Source organism: Halyomorpha halys, unplaced genomic scaffold (genome assembly GCF_000696795.3).
Source record: "Halyomorpha halys isolate HHAL.00 unplaced genomic scaffold, Hhal_1.1 Scaffold878.1, whole genome shotgun sequence".
In the NCBI taxonomy this organism is placed as follows: domain Eukaryota; kingdom Metazoa; phylum Arthropoda; class Insecta; order Hemiptera; family Pentatomidae; genus Halyomorpha; species Halyomorpha halys.
This window is the reverse complement of record NW_027116610.1, coordinates 349,815-370,292: the sequence shown is the minus strand read 5'-3', so window position 1 is coordinate 370,292 and position 20,478 is coordinate 349,815. Positions and strand designations below refer to the sequence as shown.

Below are 20,478 nucleotides of genomic sequence, written 5' to 3'. Positions count from 1 at the left end.
ATAAAAATAATAATTTAATTTTTTTTAAGTCATTTTTTATATCTTCATTAACATGTTCTAATTGATGATAAGTATTTCGAATTTGGTGAATTCGTAGACTTTATAATGAAATGTTAGATACAAAATCTTTTGTTGAACAGCTATCTGCAAAAAAAAAAAATTGTGTATAAATAATATTATTTGCATATAACTGAATGATGGGTTGAAATAATTCGGTATGATATAATTTACAAATTCAGCAGGCCAGCTAGATAATGTCTGACAATTATTTCTATTTATATTATTAGTTGATCTTCTTTGGGCCTCATGCAACATTATTTCAATATGTCCATCTATATCGTTGAATCAAAAACCACCCTAATGATTAAGCAACACTTTAATATCCGTTATGAAATAAAATTACAATTTAATAGATAATGATTACATCCAAAGTATTTCAGCCCATGATTCATTTATTATATTATTTACTAATTGTAGACACCTGTGCCAAATAAAACACCGACGAGATTTTGCATTATCAGTTCAAATACTGATTTTACTCCCAAGTTGTATTTAAAATTTTTATTAGATTTCATTCCGTTTTTGAAAACATAAGTCCATGGAATAAACGGAATTTTTCGAATCAGATTGAAACGTTAATAACTATTTTAATTACACGTTAGTGTTTGCAGGTATTTAAGGAAGTAAGTCGAGCAGATGTTTAATTACTAGAAGTATCAGGAATTGCTTTGATATGATGAGAATTGTAGTAAAATGCCAAGCGCTGTTGGGGAAATTCGGTTATTAATGATACTTGAATGACTACTTTTTTTTCCCGTAACCTTTATTATTATATTCATTTAATACATACATATTACTTGATATCTGTATACCAGTGAAATATTGCCTTTATTTAAAGCTAATATTTTATAGCTAACAGCTTTTGAGTGTTTATAGAAAGATGAATAACAAGTAAACTATTAAGTAACAATTTATTGGATATAACAGTTTGAAATATCGTTTGTTTTGAAATATCGTATCAAACATACCTACAAGATAAATTAATTTTCTAAAAATAAAAATTTATGAACTTTTAATCTTCAAATAATTATCATTTTTTGTTCAAATTATTATTACCCCGTTCTGAAACAAAAACAGGGAATAGTAACTATACCTGAGATACCTACGAAGAAAAACATAAGTAATTTAACAGATATCATATATTTATATTTAACATAACATAAGGTTTTTACAAAACTAAACAGTTTCTTTTGTTTTAAATGGCTACTTTATAATGGAAAATTTATTGGTTTTTATTCTTGTTCAATTTTGCGAGAATTCCATGTTATGTCCAAGGTTATACATCATATGAAATTCAGACATAAAAATTTAAACTGTCTATAAATTGAATAACTAATACTACTTGTATTGGGGTTTAGTTAGGGAACTAATCCTTCCTAAGTGGTCCTTTGTTTCAAGCTCTGGCGGCTTCCAAAGTTGCCGCCGCGTACTAACGTATGTAGATGTATCAACATTCATCTCCCAGGACCACCGAGAAATAAATATTAACTGCACCAGGTGGGAATTGAACCCACAAAGTTCCGAACCAGGCGCTCTGAGACCTACGGCCCAATCCGCATGGCTGTCACTAATACTAACTTACATAACTTATACACTATTAAATATATTGAAGTTGCGGGCACTAATCCCATTCTTCAGAGTTAAATTTTGTTTACTGTTTTGTATTTTTAATTTCTGCTTATTATGTTTGATTATTAATTATAGAGCAGGAAAGAGTGAGACCGTTGTAACTGAGGAAGTTGAGGCATCACCTTAGCAACCTCGAGTCTGCAGCTGGGCAGGTTCGAATCTGGCCTAGAGAAGTTCAATACTAATAATCAAATTTAATACTATGATTCAGAATAACATTTTACAAATAGGAAAAATGATTTTAATGATAGAAAAGTCTTTTGATCGAGGCTTGCACCCCGGACTGCGTCACAAACTCCGTAAAATCCTACCACTTACATAGTTTCTCAACATCCGTTCCTCACTGATAGTTTATTCCAAGTAAACCACAATGACTCCTATTCATCCCGTGACTCTCACTCCGCTAGTGTTCCTCGGTCCCATCTTCTACACCGTCTATACAGCTGACATCCCAACTCTAATTCTATATCACAACCTTCGAAGAATGGTGTCGTAATTGGAGGATTAAAATAAATCCCATAAAATAACTTTTATGCTTCGTCGTAAACCTGCTGACTACCCTACAGTATCCTTTAATAATGTTGTTTTTACCCCTGTCGAACTGATCCGCCATCTTGAGCTGCAACTGGATTAACAGCATTACACCACCCTTGTTAGAATAGATTGGTAAGATAAATTCCCCATATGTCAGAAACGAACAGATAAAGAAATAAAAAAAAATACGAAAGAACGGTGATTTCGCCACTGTGCTTAGCTTTTGGTTCCAGATAATACTTTCTTAGCTGTAAGGTAACGTCGTTCAATAGTTGTCTACTGGTTCGGACAATATCATACCGTCTTCCTATCTGTTACGGTTAATTCGTGTGATGACTGTGGATTTGATCTTTTCCGAAAAGTGTTGTTATTTGCATCACTTTTTAAATTCATGATAACTCGATAAAATAAAAAAAATTATTTTTAAAATTTTAATTTAATATATAAGGTTTAATAAACGTTATGTTATGTTAAATGTAAATATATAATATTTGTTAAATTATTTATATATTTCTAGGTACATATTTCAGGTGTAGCGAATATTTCCTTTTTTTTCAGTACGGCTTATTAATAATTTGAAAAACAAATGATAATTATTTAAACTTTACACGTTCATAAATTTCCCAGCTACTTTAACCCGATAACCCAATTATATTAAAATATTTCTATATTCTTTTATTTTTAGAAAATTAATTTATCCTGTACGTATATTTGATACGATACTTCAAAACAACCACCATATCCAATTGGTACTTAATAGTTTATTTGCTATTCCTCTATCCATTAAAACTCAAACTCTTTTAGCTATACATTGTCACTATTTTGCATTAAAATGTAGTCACTTTTTTTACTTTTATTATAAATGCAAGATAAAATATATAATTATGTTATAAACTAAATTATTGGTATGTTTTAGTATTAAGACTTAAATAAACTTTTTCTTAAGGTGACGCCGTTACACCACACTCCCCAATACCCAAAAGAAAATAGAAACCAAATATTGTTAGTATGAAATTTGTGGTGGAATAATGTGTGCTGATTTTGATTAGAAGTATATTTAGTTTATTTTTCACTAATATTTTTTCTCATCGTAGCAACTCCTTTTTATCGCCGTCAGGTATTGGAATAGTTTCAGGGTTCCCATTACCTTCATGATGTCATTCAAAATTGCTGATTTACTTAAAGTTGAAGTGATTAGACATAGGTAAGGTTTTGTTTTTCTCACAATAATAACACAATTGTGTAAATTAATAAATAAATAAATAGACCACCTAACTATTTTAGCCAAAGTGGTAAGATCAAGATATCTTAAACTAATCCCCTGAACTACCCAAAAAGCTAATGTGCTAATTACTATTGTATTTTTTACGTATATATACGCTACAAGATTTTGGCGTTGTTAAAATTATTAACATGCTCAGAAAATATTGTGGTAATGCTGTTCTGAACAGTCACCTTTCCAGGTGTCAAGTACTCATTGCCTTCGAATTCCAAAAATGTCCTTCCAAAGTAAAAATGATCTCCATCAGTTCCTTTTCCGATTAGTAATGCGTGATTGAAATCTTCGTTACTATTCACCGGCTTCCATATAACGTTTTTACTGCAAAGTACCTGTAATATAAAATCAAACGTCAAACTTGAAACATGTTCAGGTAACATAAGTGGTTAATCAAAATTGCTTAAGCAAGTACCTACTTGATATTTTCTGGTGTAGTACTCAGAGCCATCAAGGGAGTAGTATGCGAATTGCTTGGTCGGACAAACTTTGGCTGGCAAGAGATGTTTAGCATGCCATGCTCTTCCGACGTAAATGAAATTACAAATTGGATCTGTACCGCCGATAACTGCGTCTTCTGGAATGTTGTGCCCTTCAACGTCATTTACCCAACGAAAAAGATCCCTGTGTGGGTAAGTTAGAACAAATCTAATAGAAATTAGAAAATATGGGTGAAAATTATAGTAATCCAACTTTGCTTTGAACATACCCAATGTGAGATGTGTTAACTCTGAATTGATCTTCCTGGAGACCAGCTGATTCCTGTTCGCTACTGTAGAATACAATGCAATAATTAAGAGTGCAAAGGTCTATAAATCATTTAGTTGATAATGAACATATAATTGTGTTCTTGTATAAACAAAAATAGAGGAAGTTTAAAGTTGTTGTTTTTATCTGTTTATGTGTATATTACTAAAATACATTTTATTAAATTATAAGCTCATAACTATTATTTCCTTTTTTCCAAAGTTTCTTTTTATACTTTGATCATTGTCTTATTTATAAGTAAAGTATACAGAAAATTTATTTTATTGGTTACCACAGGTTAATCCATCAGGATGCAACGAAATTATAAATATTGAATCTGAAGTATCGAATTAATTAAATTAAATAATTAAGAAAATTATAAAATTAATGTTACAATTATATATTTAATGTGTTACAAAAGTGTCGTGAATTTGGTTTAATAACTTTGATGTGCCATAAAACCAAAAAAGTTTGTACATCACTCTTTACATTCATTGTAATTACGGAATCTACTTATGGAAACTTATAAAAATAAAACCCACAACTGAAGTGAAATTTAATTTATAATTGCCAAAAAAAAATTATATCTTTATTTAAAGTATCTTCGGTCTAAAAAATGTACACTTATGGTCTCAATAGTCATTTTATGTTCAAATTAATAATTATTTAACTTCAAATACTAGATTTGAATAAAAGATTAATTAAAATTCCAAAAATTTGTTAAATACAAATTTATTACAAATATATATATTAAAAATATATATTATACTACTAACAGTTTGGTCAATATTTTGAACTATGTGAATTAATATTTTGAACCCTGAAAATATCATCACCTACTTATATCGTATCTTTCATTTAATTATTTAATTTTATTCTAGCCTTTGTCATATCGTTTAACTTTTTGTGAAAAGTGGACAATCATTTTACAGTTTTTATAGTACACGATATGATTTATAACGAACGAGTGCTATGTAATGTAGACATTTTCCTAATTTGTAGTCACACCTTGTTCATAACAAAACTGTTAAGGAATAAGTTAAAAAGGTACATTTCGAGCAAATGAGCAGTTGGTGAAAATTAGTAACCCTGTCGATGAGAATGTAACTTCAAAAATTCTCTCTTTGACAGTTAAATATAAATACACAGCTTTAACTGATGAAATTACATTGTTTAACGAAATAATGTTTCTGTAATGATATTTTTACTTTAAAACTATAATAATTAGGTTGATGATTCAGTTTATAAAACACATCAATCATGACTAATATTAAGTAGGAATGTTGTTTTCTTAATGTCAGTCAACAGTGAGATTAAAAAAAAAATAATCGACATTACAAATTACAAAATATAAATATATATTTATGCTACTAGCACTAATACTCCTTATTTCATAATGATAAAGGAGTATTAGTGCTTGTAGGAGTAGAAGTTTCCAAACTTGCATTAATGAACTATTTAGTAACTTTCGTTATGACATTTATCAATTATTTATTTATTATAATTTATCAATTTAAAATCAATTGAATTTTATAACATTTTATGGATTGATTTTTTTATTGATTAGTCCAAAAAAAAAAATATATATATATATATCAGTTTAAACTTACGCTCCGACGGATTTCAGCAATTTAGTTATAGCTAGATACTCCCCTTCTACAGCTAAATCAAGTGCATACTTTCCCTGGCTGTTGCTTATATTGGTGAAAGCACCGTGCTCGAGAAGGGTTTCTACAACATCAAAGTCTCCCTTCTTGATGGCCATGTGCAGAGGAGTGTCACCATCGGCATTTACAGCATTTACTTTACTACCGTGTTCCAATAAGACACGAACGGCTTCGACTTTACCGCTCATTGCCGACAAGTGGAGAGCTGTGAAATTTCCATAGTCCAAGGAGTGGACGTCGGCTCCAAAGCTGAGGAGTTTCTTTAAGACTCCGGCATGTCCTCTGATCGCAGCCCATTGCAGAGGAGTCATCCCCTCGCCATCTCGCTCATTCATGTTCCAATTTTTTTTCTTCATCATATGAACTAAAATTTCTTCTACAGCTGCCACATCGCCCTCTAGAGCTGCCTTTTGCAACGGATCGAATGGGCCTAATGGAGAAGATACCTCTGATCCATTGTTGTCCTAGAAAACCAAAACAAAATTTAATAGTTATGTTTATCATAAGTAATTATTATAATAAAACTTAAATGTTGTATCTATTCTATATTTTCGAATTCTGGTAAATAATGTATATTACCCACTAAATAATTTAAAATATAGCAATGCGACAACAGAACTAATCTGCAACACCTTACGCGTCCTTCTCTATGCCCTGAATGATCTCTTATATATTAAAGATATACTGGTAGAAAAATTCATTTACGCAATGGAATTGATTAAGACTATGAGCGTCTTGAGAACCATGCTTAAGACCATGAGGGTTCTTGAATACGCTTGTTCAGGACATCGACAGCTTCCTCGATTTCTTTTTAGTTTTTGATTCTGAGGGGAATTGACAACTTTTGATTTAATATTGTTTTATTACATTCGAAAACCATTTTTACTCTTAATTTAATTAAAATAAGAAATACGTCATTTCTTTATTAATACTAGTTCTATCTTAATAATTACTTTTGCGCATGCATAATAACTGGTGACGATGATAAAAGTGTAAGAGTTAAGAAGATAAAATTACAACTATGACAATTCCGAAACTATATCTTGAAAAGTAGATATGACTCCGTTAATCTGTGGTAGTAGTTGTTTCCGTTAGAAGTGATTCTCTGATACCCTCACTGCTTTTCCTAGCTCCGAGAGTCTTATTTTTCCTCTATCCCTGCAAGAGGATGGGTATCTTCTTCCCATACTCTTTTCGATTTTTTAGTACTAAAAAAATATTAAGAAATTAATTTTTTTTTTTAATATTTATTTATTGCTATTTACAACTGTACATTATAATACATTTAGTAAATCTGATCTAAGTTAAAATGGAGCGTTACAGGCGTGTAGAGAAACTACCCATTGGTAGCACTCTAACATTTTTAAATTTGAAGCATATTATCCGGATGATAATGAATGCTACCGCCTATTTCGACTGATTTCAAAAGCAAATAGCCCTTTGTAGGATTTCTGAAGAGCAATGGGCTGATGGTTTACAGGTTCATATGGGTCCTCACCGCAAAGTTAATACCTTGAGCATTAATACAGTGACCAAGGGTACCAAGACACACCAAACTCAAGACGAGATTAAACCGACTGTGGAACACAGTTGGCTGTAAATAAAATAATACTCAGGCAAAGTTGACTTAGTTTCATGATTCTGACTATTTCATGAATTGAGTCCACGTGGAAAAGCCGCAAGTGCTGTTTACTCAAAATATAGAGAAGGAATGATTCAAGTGATAGAATCAACAGTTACAGCTTTTAAAAAGTGGTTTAAGCCTTCGTAGAACTAATTGTGTGTTTCTTTTTAATCTTATGAACGTAGGACACACTATAGACGCAACTGGATTACACTTGCAAAAAAAAAAAAAAAACGAAACTATTCTGAATTCACCTATCAACTCTTAAAAATTGCGAACTTTTAGGAAACGTTATCTATTAGCACGTTTTCAAATTACTATCTTCTTTTGAAGTCGACTAAATTCAATTAAAGGACCCTACCAACGATTTAGACTAATTTGTGTTACTTACTTTTAAGAAAATTGTAAAGGAAACTCGACGCGAACCTTACGGAGTTACTCTCCGTTTTATTGGAAGGAGAAGATCTTAAAAATCTTGAACGTAAGGAGAGAGTAGCAGAATATACCATCTCCAATGTATGTCTCATGCTTGAACAAATAGTGGATATACTGCCAAGACTTCGTCAAACGCTGTGAGAAGAACTCCCAGTTGTTCATATAGGAGTTGTCAAAATGAAAGGTCTGGCTCGCTTATTCAACCATTGGCCATCCATTGATCTAGCCATAGAAGCCATGACCAAGTCATGTTCTGCCTATCTGAATAACTCCATAATGCCTCTACAGTTCGTACACATCAATGGGAATACACAAAGCCTCCGTGGGATAGAATTCGTATTGACTATAGTTCAGCACGAGGGAAGAACTTGTTGATTATTATAGATACATCCTCACAGTGTTTGTATCACAAATTTAACTGCTTCTCAATCCACAACAGATTTACTTTGCGTCATTAAAATACATTTGCTCAATTCGGTGTTCAATTCGAAAATATATAACACATTTTAGAAATCCAGAAAGATAAAATAAATCATTATGCGATCCAAAAAAATTTACGTGTAAAAATTTTACGAATACAGATGTATTCATCTCTCGTCACTTGAAATTTTTTTCGCTCAACTCTGTCTAGGAGAGACGAGACGTTATTCAGAACGTCAATTTCATAACCTGTTTTTAAAAGTATGTGCACTTGATGATTTTAAATAATAATTAATGTACGCAATAAAGATCGATATTGTACTGATGGAAGTAGCTGTGATGTAATCAACCTTTATTGTTGTTAATTTGATTTGATTAATACTAGTTCTAATTAGATAATTACTTTTGTACATATGTAATATTGGGGACGCATCCAACTCACCTCAAAAATAGATAAATACTTTAGGAAGAAGTTTTTGAATGATGTAGCGAAGCTAATTGGAAGGGGATGGGAAGCTGAATTAGTATCAATATGTATGTCGTTGTGACCACGAGCACGAATCCATACTCGCCGATGCTGAGTATCGTGACCAGCCAGTAATATTTAGGAATTAGAATCCATCGATCTGTTCTTGTAGGAGAGTATAAGCGTGAATTCACGTTGATAACGAGAGCTGAGTATAAGCAAAATGAGACTGTGGTTGGTTCAAACGAAGTATCGAAGGCAGACTCGGAGATTCAAACCAAGCATCTTAATCAATTTCGAATTCCTGTGGTTTGTTTTTCAGAGGGACTGTGAAGTATTAGTATTTAAAGGTCCACGAACAAATATTATGTGTTTTAAGTTTTTCTGATTCCCTACTGTTTATCTGATAGACTTTCGTCTTCCTGAGAGCATTGCCTAGACCAAGTGCTGGTCTTCCATTTATGGAGTAGATTGGTCGCAGACTTTAAATAAGCGCCGAATTTTGTGGCAAGATCTACATTCCAGAGAGTTTCTATGATCTGCAATCATGCAATCTGTGATTTAGACAATCATACCTAAGATCAAGTCCAAAAATATCTAAAAACATATAGACGACTTGATTGGGACGTTTAAGTGACTTAAAACGCTTGGACTAAAGCTTGATTACAACCGCTACTGTTGGATCAGAACTGTTTTGGCTGTGCATGTAATTGTTTTCTTGTTGAGACCATTTCGGATAAACTGGGCTGGTTGCAATATATATGCGATCGTGATCGTTGTTGCAGTAACGGTTGGCATAAAAATGGTAATCTTCCCCCTCCAGTGATACGACATATTCTGAAATTGACAGGTTTGTTTGCTGAATTATACTTAGAAAATAATGATACCACGGTTAAGACTAAAGGTGGTAATATATTCTCGAAATGGGTTACAAGCCGAAAAAATCCATTTCCCTGATAAGCTTATCTTACCCCAAGAATGCAGCTAAGTTCTTCTTCAATGGAGTTAAAACTTTTTACTATCAATGTGGTTATAATAATCAAAATGATCCTTATATATACAAAATCTTTCACTCTTGAAGTCTTAGGTCTAACAAGGAGGAATCGGAGCAACTAGTAGATTGACTTTCTATAATAACAACATAGACATTAACAGTTCAAATTAATTTCTAGCTTTTCTAACTAAATATATATATAAACATGGCTCAAAAAAGGGGGAAATTACTGGAATAGAACTTTGACGTTTAGAATTGTTCCAAAAAAAAAATAATTTACAGCAGGTCATTTAAGCACTTTGACGTTTTGTAACTAGAATGATGACAAAAGAGCTATTGTACAAAAGTAGTAACTTTCAAATTAACCCATGATAAAAATTAACATATATGTTTTGTTATTTTCATGATTGGCATCTTTTTACACCATAACATAACGTTTATTACATATTTCATTACGCAATAACAAAACTCAAATTATGAATATATACATAATAAAGTTAAATTAAGCTACGACTAGTCCATCCATTAGGGCCGGACTTTTACGAGATATGGGTAGCCAGTTCAGTTTACATTTTTTATAAATATAATATCATGTTTGAAGGAGCATCTGTACCTGATAACGTACCTAATCCAATTCGTGTATATATTGTAATAAAACATGTGGTGAATTCTAATGATTATTATTAATTTCCAGTTATAAACCAGGTCATTTTACTTGGCGGCGAAGTGAACAGAAAGTTTCCAGTGATTTTTTTTTAAATTTTCAAATTTCATTTTTCATTAATATTATTTTTTTCTTATTTCTGTCTTCAGTGATTAATTTTTTTTTTTTAGAATTACAATTTTCGTTTACAATGAATAATAAGCATTTTTGGGTCCAGAAAAACCAGTAAAGAGCCCAGCACACGATGAACTCATTGATGCATTTAAAAAAATGTTCTTTTTTTTAAAAAAGTATGGTAGTAGCCCAGCACTATTTTTCAAAGCGATAGTGAAACAATTTCAGAATTTGTTTTAAAACTGTAACAATACTTAGCGCAATGCAAACTGTCCATAATATGTACAGCTTATATTTGCAAACAGGTTACATCTATTTCTGAAATTTTTCTGAGAGCTCAGTTCATTAGTGGTTTGCGCGATTATTGGCTATGTGAGCAAATTTTACAGTCTAATGCTACAACATTCGATGAAATTTTAGAAAAAGGTGTATGAAGTGCGCCTTCAACCTAATACCAGGAACTCCTTCACTTTTGAATTGCTGGTTTGAATGTAGTGGACTGTACAAAGTCATGATAAATGAAACATAATTAACTTAAAAGAAAATCTATTACACAGTTGAAGTAGAGGGTGACCGAAACAAAACATTTATGATTAGGTGTGTTAGTTAACTTTAAATAGGTAGTTGGTCAATGGTTTTAATGATGCTGATGATCATAGTGTGAATTATACTGATAGGTGTGGACTTACTCCGTGGCTTGGTTATCCTCTCTTCATTTCTAGATTCCCCCCCCTCCTCTGTTCTGGGAGGCACTTTAGAGTGTACTCTGCTCACTCATTTTTTTCTAGTAGAATTGAGAGGAAGAAAAATGAAGAATTCCTTTAACCAAGGCTCGCTACCGAGTGTGAGTGCTTTTGTTTTCTCGGTCACATGGGACGCACATGTTGTAAAGATTGGCCATATGATTGTAGGTTGTTTCAAGCCTTCCGTTTGAACGGAACAAAAGCCTTTGCTGTTGAAGCTGCTAAAAGTGAAAGGTGAAAGCAGATAACTTACCCAGCGCCCAAATACCAATCATCATAACTTTAATGAACAAATGAGCGACACAAATAAACTCAACAGTTCTTTAAAAATTCGTTCTAGAAATCATACAAAATCAACTTCAAATTCAGGATCAACTCAAAACAGAAATCATCGTCCCGACTATCGAGGTCTAGATAACCTCTGTATTGGATGTGAGCGAGCAATCATATAATACAAGACTGCAAAGTGGATAAAGAAAAATTAAACTTTAGGTCTTTCTCAAAAATTAAACATTGTGAAAAAGTCTGCATTTCCACACTAATTCGAGAAAACTAAAGGAAAACTCATTCGAGCACTACCAACAGTCTGGAGGTAATGCCTGTATCTCAAAACGCGTGTGACCCCACTTATAGTCTCTACAAGATCATTCTCATTGTTGACTTTTTTGAAATGGCCGAGAGTGACAAGTACATTATTGGAGTCCAACTCAATGGTGAGCCTCAAATGTTTGAAGTCGATTCTGGGGCTAAATATTCGCTTCTGTCCGAACCTGAATTCCAACAGCTGAATTTATTTATTTATTTGGACACATCAAATATTGCTTTCCGATCATATTCGAGAAACATCATCCAGCCCAAAGGAAAAATTGTCGTCACCTTCGCTTATAACGTAGAAGAAATTCTGGGTGAATTACATGTGAATGCGTTACTAGGACGTCATTGGATCCGGAATTTAGGTATCGAACTTCAACAACTGGATACTCACCAAATTCCAGATTTCAATATCAATGCAGTGCATAATTGAAGTGATAATTTCTAATTATTCGCCAATCTATGAAGAAAAAGTTTGTTACATTCCAGGATTCCTAGCCAAACTTCAACTCAGGGAAGGAGTGCAGCTAGTTTTTACCAAGGAACGCAGTATTCCATATGCCTTAAGAGACCGAGTTGACAAAGAATTAGATGCACTGTTGGCAAACGGGACCATTTCACCAGTCCTTGCGACCAAGCTCTCATCCTCTTTCCTGCGGAAAATCTCCAGCTGAAATTTACCTTCATCGCCAGATAAGAATCCCTTTGGATACAATTTTCCCATACGAGCCACTGACTTTAAAGATCTCCTCAAATTCCTGCAGGTCTTTCAAAGTGGGAGAGAGAACCTAATTTCGATTATACATAAATAATAGACAAGTATGGCAAGTTAGAGAAATACAAAGAAAATTAGGCACTTGCTGTTACCAAGTCTTGCTGGATTCAGGAAAATCTATTAAGAAACATATAAATTAACTGAGACCTATACTGGTTCCCAAACCTAAAAAGCAATTGACATTTGGTCCAAGCAGGTCATTTGACATTCCAAGGAGTCCATCTCGTAAGTTCAAGAGAAATCCGTAAGTCCAGCACCAGAGTCTAAGAGTCCAGTTGCGATAATCCCGCCAGAACCTGACCCGGACCCGGACATGGAAGCTAGTGATTTGCCTGAACCTGAACAATATCCTCACCAAAGAAGTCGAACAATATCCTCTACGAGTTTGTCGGCAACCATCTCACTACAAGGATTGTGTGATGAAATGAACAATAAGGGGCAGAAGTTAGTGATTGGGTGAAGTGTTTAGTGTAATGTTTGTTATGTGTATTAGCTCTTTGGCATAACTCGCCTACCTGTTATAAGTCAGTTGAATACAGTGTTATGTTAGATGCTAACCTGTTTGTTTTGTTCTCCTTTTCCAACATTAAAGAACCCTATATTTTTCTAAGAACATTTCATGTAGTATGTAAGGTGTCCAAAAATTATTGTAGTCTTAAAATAATTGGGAAAGAAACTGTGGCAAGAGTAAGTACTTTATAACCTCCCCAATCCAGTTAGTGTAAATATCATAATAAAACATGTGATGAATTCTAACGATTATTTTTATTTATTTCTAGTTATAAAGAAATCATTTTCAGAATGTATTAGCAATAATAATTTTTTTGAAAATTTAAATACAAAATTATCACTTCCAGAGAGAATTATTATTTTATTACACTCATAAGTATTATTTTTAACAAGCAGCACAATGTGATTATCTCAACAAGTAACTGTTTGATATATGTGTAGTTTTTTTATACTGCAGATTTTCAGTCAACTCAACTTTGGTTGAGTGAAATGGTTTCATCTTTATTTTTCTATCGAATAAAATAATATAAGACCCTTTTTTTCGATTTTTATTGTAATCATGTAACATAAAAGAAAAATATATATACACATATATATCCATTTATAAATATAGGCATTTAATTTCATCTAAACCTTGCCGGTATTAACGAATTCTTCTCCCTTCATAATATTTTTTTTCAGTATAGGAAGAGCTATGTTCACAAGCTCATTTTCAAACTTTGATAATGAAGGCATTCCAAATGCCTTCTCAACCCCGTTTTTCCCTAGAAGGAGGGGGGAGGCAAAGTAATTAACATCACTGATTTCGTGAGCAACAAAGCTGCATTCAATAACATTCGACTCTCCAGTCATGGCCCGTAGTAGTGAATCTACAAACCTGGCTCCTGAGTACGCCATTGAGAGAGTCGCACTCCCTGCTCCGGCTTTGGCCTTCACAACTTCTGTACCCGCGTTCTGAATCCGTTCCGTCAAGGAGACGATCTCGTCGTCTGACAATTCCACCTTTGGTTGGCAATGAGAAAGAAGTGGTACAATGGTTTCTCCTGAATGACCAACAATCACAGGAATTTGTAATGTTACTGGGTCAAGACCCTTCAAGTTTGCCACGAATGTACTGGACCTCACTACATCTAAGGTAGTTACTCCGATTAACCTTTTGGGATCGAAAACCCCATTTTTCTTCATTACTTCTGCAGCTATAGGAACACATGAGTTCACAGGATTAGTGACGACGGTTATGAGAGCTTTGGGAGCATACTTGCATACGCCTTCCACCAAGTCTCTTACAATAGATGCATTCGTGCCAAAGAGGTCGTCTCTCGTCATACCTGGTTTCCTTGGAACCCCTGCAGGTATCACCACTAATTCCGTCCCATTTAAAGCTTTACCCAACTCCTCTGGGCCTGTGGATGCCTTCGTATTCGAATTTCTATCGATATGACTGAGATCAGCTCCTACTCCTGGGGTATGTTTAACTAAATCGTACAAGGATAATTCTGTCACTAAACTGTTTAATTTCAATAGTAAAGACAATGGTTGACCGATCCCTCCTGCAGCGCCCAATACTGCTACTTTAACGTTAGTTCTGTTTGTTGTAGAAAAGAACCGCCTGCAAAGCATTATTCTTTTTTAAGATAAATCTTAATGAGTCGATTAAAATAAATTATCATTAAGTGTTAAAAAGTAATATGAACATATGATTTTTTAGTTTTAAAAACGAACCACTGTATTGTAGAGTTGATCAATCAAATGAGATGAAATTTGGTAAGTGATTTGGTTTATACGTAGAATAATACCAGGAAAACGGTGGTAAATTAAAATCAAATATTTATCTTAGGAAGTTAAATGTACAAAAAATTGTTGTTCGACATTCCCTGTAAAACAGAAATCACAAAGGTTAATAAATAAAGTAGTATTATGCGACGATCATTATTTGTTATTTTGGCAGTATAATAAGACTAGCTAGAAAAGACTCAGTATACAAACAACAAACATGGCAGTATTGTGAGAACAAAAGAAGGTTGTACATAGAAAAATTCAAATGTTTTCTTGTTTATGTTATTAGATATAGTTTGCTCTAGTATTGATCTATAAAAAATACATGGTCCCATGTGTGTATTAATTAACCAATTTCTCATTACAATAATTCCGTCGCATTATACACAGAGAAAGCAATAAAGTGCAATGGACAAATTGCATGACAATCGCTGAATCCTTGAGTAATATTAATGCTTCGAAGGTTCCCAGTGACTTACATTAATTAGAAACCATGCCAATCAGATGCTACAGTTGATGTAATTATTTCACCGCTTGTTCAATACTTTGAAGAAAAGAAAAATATTACTAAAGAACGTTTTGCAGTTCTACGCAACAATTTAATGAGACTTTGTAATAATATTGCCAATATGCTATATAATGCAATATAATATTGTTGGAAATCCATGTATAAAATATATTGTTGGTATATGTAACGAAATTAATGTGAATTACAAAGCTGTTGATTGCATTCGATTCTTCTATCATTTTCCTGTAGCTACCACTTCTAAAGAATTTACTAACCAAAGTCATAAACTTCATGAAGAAGTGCAATTTCGAGAAGTTAGCTGAGTTACAAAAGCGAGAAATTGAAGAAAATTTAATTTATGATATCTAGTCACTGAAACTTCCTTGGAAATGCCATTAATGGTGCAACAGACAAGAGAGCTATTAAAAATGAACAAGCTGAAAAACCTTGCATTCAAAATCAGGGAAGAATCTCACCTGACTAATAGTTCACAATTGTTATAATAAAAAAACCGCTGCCTAGAGGTTAGTTCAGTGGAAGGCAATACCTTATGGTGTATGCTTGGAGAAATCGGTTCAGGTAAGTTCCCCTCATAGTTCTCTCTTAGGGGCAGAAGATTCTTTACAAATAGACCTAATTAAGGTTTACCAGGAACTTTGACAAAGCGATACATCTGAAAGTAGCAAATGTATTGATTGATAACAAAGGAAGGTAATATAAAAAAAATTGGTTACAAAAAAAAATCATATAAACTCATGCGTCATGGATCTTCAACAGTCTTATTATACTCGATAATGGGGTATATCATGTCAAAAATGTAACTGGTCCAAATAAAATTTTATTTTTATTTTCAGATTTGGGCTGTGGACTCGGAAACCTGCAAGGTCTTTATAACTTTACATTAGAAGCACCGGTAACTCCTAAAATTGTGCCACAAATAAGGTTTCCAGTTCAATTAAAAGGTGAAATAGTAACAGAGATTAATGTGTTGGGGTGTTGGGTTTCATGGGAAAAATACCAGACCCCGCAGAGTGGGTATGTGCTACAGTAGTTGTAAAGAAACATAATAAATTAAGAATATGCCTGGATCTACCCATTTATACAAAGCAATCCCGAGACCCAACTATCAGGCACCAACTGTGGAAAAATTGCTCCGAAGCTTAATAGCGTACAATTTTTCAGTATATGAGGGATGAAGGACTGCTCCTATCCATAGATCCAACTCACTGAAGTAACAAGTAGAATAACAACATTTTGGACTCTACTTGGTAGATATTAATAGAAGTGGCTTCCCTTCAAAATTAGATCTACTCCCTATGAATTTCAGAGGCATATTTATGAAGTATTAGGAGGTCCCAGAAGTGTATTAATGATGACATTTTAGCTTATGGAGGTAAAGATACTGATGAGGATGCATTGTTACACCATAATTCCAGTTTGATGTCTTTAATTGAAATGGCACAAGTTCCGGAATTTAAGTTCGGTTTTTGAAAATGTAAAATCAGATTGCAAGAGGTTAAGAGGTTATATGGGCCATGTAATATAATTGGAGGGTTATCATTCCTTAAGAGGTTTTTAAGTCTGACCCGGCAAAAACTTTGCAAACTTATCAGCAATTTGGACACCTAGCAATAAAAGAGATGTTCAACGGTTTTTGGGATTTATTAATTATTTGGAAAAGTTCATCCTTTATGTGGCAGATGAAATACCTGGCTGGGTATGGACAGGAACGCTGGAGAAAGCGTTTTGGTCCTTGGTTAACTTAGTGATCTTAGGTTCGACTTTAAGATACTTGGATACCGAAAAACTAGACCCTCTCCAATGTGATGCGAGTCATTTTGGTTCAGGTGCAGGATTCATACAAAACGGCTCACTTGTAGCATAATTCAAGAATACTCAACAGCACAGAATCGTAATTTACCGAAATAGAAAAAGATTTAATGGCAGTTGCTTATGCATATTTAGCAATACTTATTTGGTAATACCAATGTCGCCGTGGAAACGTATCATGAATATCTTGAAACCATATACAAAAAACACTAATCAAATCACCAAGGCATCGGCAAAGAATTCAAATGAGACTCAGAAATTTTCTTTTTATGTTGTTAATAAGCAGGATAGAAAAAATTTATTTTGAAAATTCATTCATGTAGCTTTGATTTTTTATCCAGAGCTGCAATCACAGGACAACCATAACGATATTGATAGTATATAATAATTTTTGAATCATCTACAAAAAGCTTATTAAATGAGATACAAACTCGCAGGTCCTTAGAGACCTTGGATTCAGATATGTTACCAGTGAAGAATATGAAATGATAAAGGAAGCAAACCAAACAGACAACGACCTGAGGCTACAGACACGCACAATTTTGAACGTTGGCCGGAAAGAAAGGCCCAACTGCTAAATATTCTAAGAAAATATTGTATTTTTACGATGAGCTGATATTAAAATGGGATCATCTAAAAAAGTGAAAGAATTGTTGTGCCGAATTTGGTGAAAACTACTTACCAAGGAAACTACCTGCTTCACATCAGAGGTTTAAGAAGAGGGAACACACATTCTTTTGGTTTAACATGGCTATGGACATTAGAATCTGTCCAGAAAACTGCAAAATTTGCGAACAATTTTCGTCAGTTCATAACAATCAGCCCCTGATACTCAAAAAACGCCGAGTCAATCCTGGGAAAAAGATTGTTTTTGACTTTCTGCAGGAAAGACCAAATTACTACATGATCATGATGGATTATTTTTTAACATTTTTTGAAAAGAAGGAATCAAGACTGCAATGCTTACAGCATTATTTGATTTGGCAGAGAACGATTTGCTCGTTATAAGGTCCCTGAGGTGATGGTTTTTGACAACAGCACCACACTTTCAAGAGATTTGATGTTTTTTCTAATAACTCGAAATTCAAGATACGCTTACCTTCTCCGTTCCGCCAGACTAATAGCAAAGCGGATTCTACTGTCAAAATATTGAAGAACCTGAAAAGAAAGATGAATGAAGATGGATATTTCTTCAAATAACTGGTGCAGAAAACGATTCCTTAAAAGATATTGTTCAATCGCCTAAGTCTGGGAGTAATCAAAATCTGTGGTGATTGTTATCTATAAATAACTGGTTCTGGATTGCAATGAGTGGGTTGTATTTAATGGATTAAAAAAGAAATGAATTATAGTGAAATAAGGAGATAAGCCTTTTGAAATTTATGACAACGAATAATATATGGGCTAACCAAAAGGGTGTTACACTATGTTAGCATAGTTAAATTTTGATTGTTGATTATGTTGAATAATAAAGATTAATAAATGAGATTACATTTACTTGGTGATTGACTTGGTTTTTATTTATCCTGAATACTTGTTCTTCGATTCGATTCTATTTCCTCATCTTGATTATGATATTTGCGTTGAATCAATTACTCACTCATCCTGAATGATGGTTCACTACAAGCAAAATGAAGTTGCTCTGGGCAGCCTTTTCTTTCATCAATGGTGTTCATCTTGAGGTTCAATTCGAAATGTTTGAGACGTCTTGCTCGAACAGATATAGATTTTAGTCCGGCATAGCTGATGATTTTTCGAAGAACCAAAGGATTGCTGAGTTTATAGAAAAATGGGACAAGAGAAATACATACAAAAGAACAAATTATCTAAAGTTATAACTAATCTTCAAGATAATCAAAGGGCTTGGATAAAACTATATTGTAACGATTTTATCTGGTCGATGGATTACAATTGAAATTATCTATAAACTAAAACAGTTGTTTTTGGATAGTATATAAAAAAACAAAAAAAAACAACATAAGAGTAACTCTAGGTTCGTTAAAGTGTTGAGAATATTTTTTTTTTCTGTTCTTTTTTTTGTTGTAAAAATAAATTATTTTTTTTCTGTTATTTGTAGTATGTTTATTGGTCCAGGTAACACGCGTCAATTGGTGTCAAAAGCGTGATTTTGGGTGAGAAAAGAGAAGAAACTATTTTTTTTTTATTGTAGATAGGAAGTGAAGTATTGAGTTACTTGAAACAAGAATAGGTTAATGGAGTTATCATACGGTCAGGCAGCGAATATGGAAGATTTTTTTGTCAATCCTTTGGAAATGCAATCCACCATGGATGTAATGAAATATAGCCAGGATGAAATGAAATGATGTCAGACTGTCAAGTTCAAGAACATTGAAAAAAACACAGGGAAGCAGCGACTTCCCTTATCGTATTATTTCGAGAGGAACTCTGGATATTATCTGTCGTGTGCAAGTCAACATCTGAGAGAAATGTCAGGACTTTAACTATTTTAACGACAATTTCGAAGAGAGATTTTGTGGCCCTCATCTCAAATGCATGAAGAAAGGTCCAGGACAAAATGGCAGAGTCCTGGGAATCCAATGTAGCAGCTCAGAGTGGAAGTTTCTCGACTAGAGGAGCTAACAAATGTTATGATTCCAGAGGACATCATGACTGTCCATAGTTTTACTGAGGGGGTGTGTAATCTGTACTAGATTAAAGGTACATTATAAAGAACTGATGATACTGAAGTTGCAAATGACAAAGACATAGCAACCAGTAGATATGAAAGGCCGGTTCTGGCGCCTCCCATAAGCCGTGAGCTTTGGCCCCTCGACCCTACCTTAACCACTCCCGTGACCTTGGACATTGGACCATAGCCTCGAACCAGCCTTAACCACTGGTCACGTGATCTATGGGGGGGGGGGTTGATTATAAATTTTTACTTTGACCTACACTTAACCACTCACGTGGTTGGCCACGTGATCATTATGCAGCCAATCAGAGGCTAGTATTCGATATAAGCTTATTAATATATAGTTCGATATAAGCTTAACCACTCACGTGGACAGTCACGTGGTCATTAGATCGCGATCTTCTTCTTTTCGTTAACCGACATTTTTGTTTTCAAGTGTGTCGCGGTCCTTTTCTTTTCGTT

At 33.6% G+C, this 20,478-nt stretch overlaps 2 protein-coding genes across 4 annotated transcripts in view; both read right to left on the bottom strand.

Annotated features, from left to right (window-relative positions):
- The window catches only part of LOC106686800 (serine/threonine-protein kinase TNNI3K), a 51,498-nt gene continuing 31,020 nt past the window's right edge, over nucleotides 1–20,478 (bottom strand). For 2 of the 3 annotated variants that reach the window (XM_067053324.1, XM_067053325.1), the window contains 5 exons: nucleotides 5,857–6,377; nucleotides 4,209–4,271; nucleotides 3,919–4,123; nucleotides 3,679–3,834; nucleotides 1–144 (listed from right to left, as the gene is read on the bottom strand). In XM_067053324.1, the coding sequence (XP_066909425.1) occupies nucleotides 58–144; nucleotides 3,679–3,834; nucleotides 3,919–4,123; nucleotides 4,209–4,271; nucleotides 5,857–6,377 (1,032 nt within the window). In that variant the 3' untranslated portion in view covers nucleotides 1–57. Of the gene's footprint in view, nucleotides 145–3,678; nucleotides 3,835–3,918; nucleotides 4,124–4,208; nucleotides 4,272–5,856; nucleotides 6,378–11,319; nucleotides 11,465–20,478 lie in introns of those variants that run through there. The other variant, XM_067053326.1, reaches the window with a different exon arrangement.
- On the bottom strand, nucleotides 13,846–18,358 carry LOC106686802 (malate dehydrogenase, mitochondrial). Its single transcript, XM_014430327.2, has 2 exons — nucleotides 16,081–18,358; nucleotides 13,846–14,858 (listed from the first exon to the last, which is right to left on the bottom strand). Exons 1-2 carry the CDS (start codon nucleotides 16,125–16,127, stop codon nucleotides 13,877–13,879), a joined length of 1,029 nt encoding a protein of 342 aa, XP_014285813.2. The 5' UTR covers nucleotides 16,128–18,358; the 3' UTR covers nucleotides 13,846–13,876.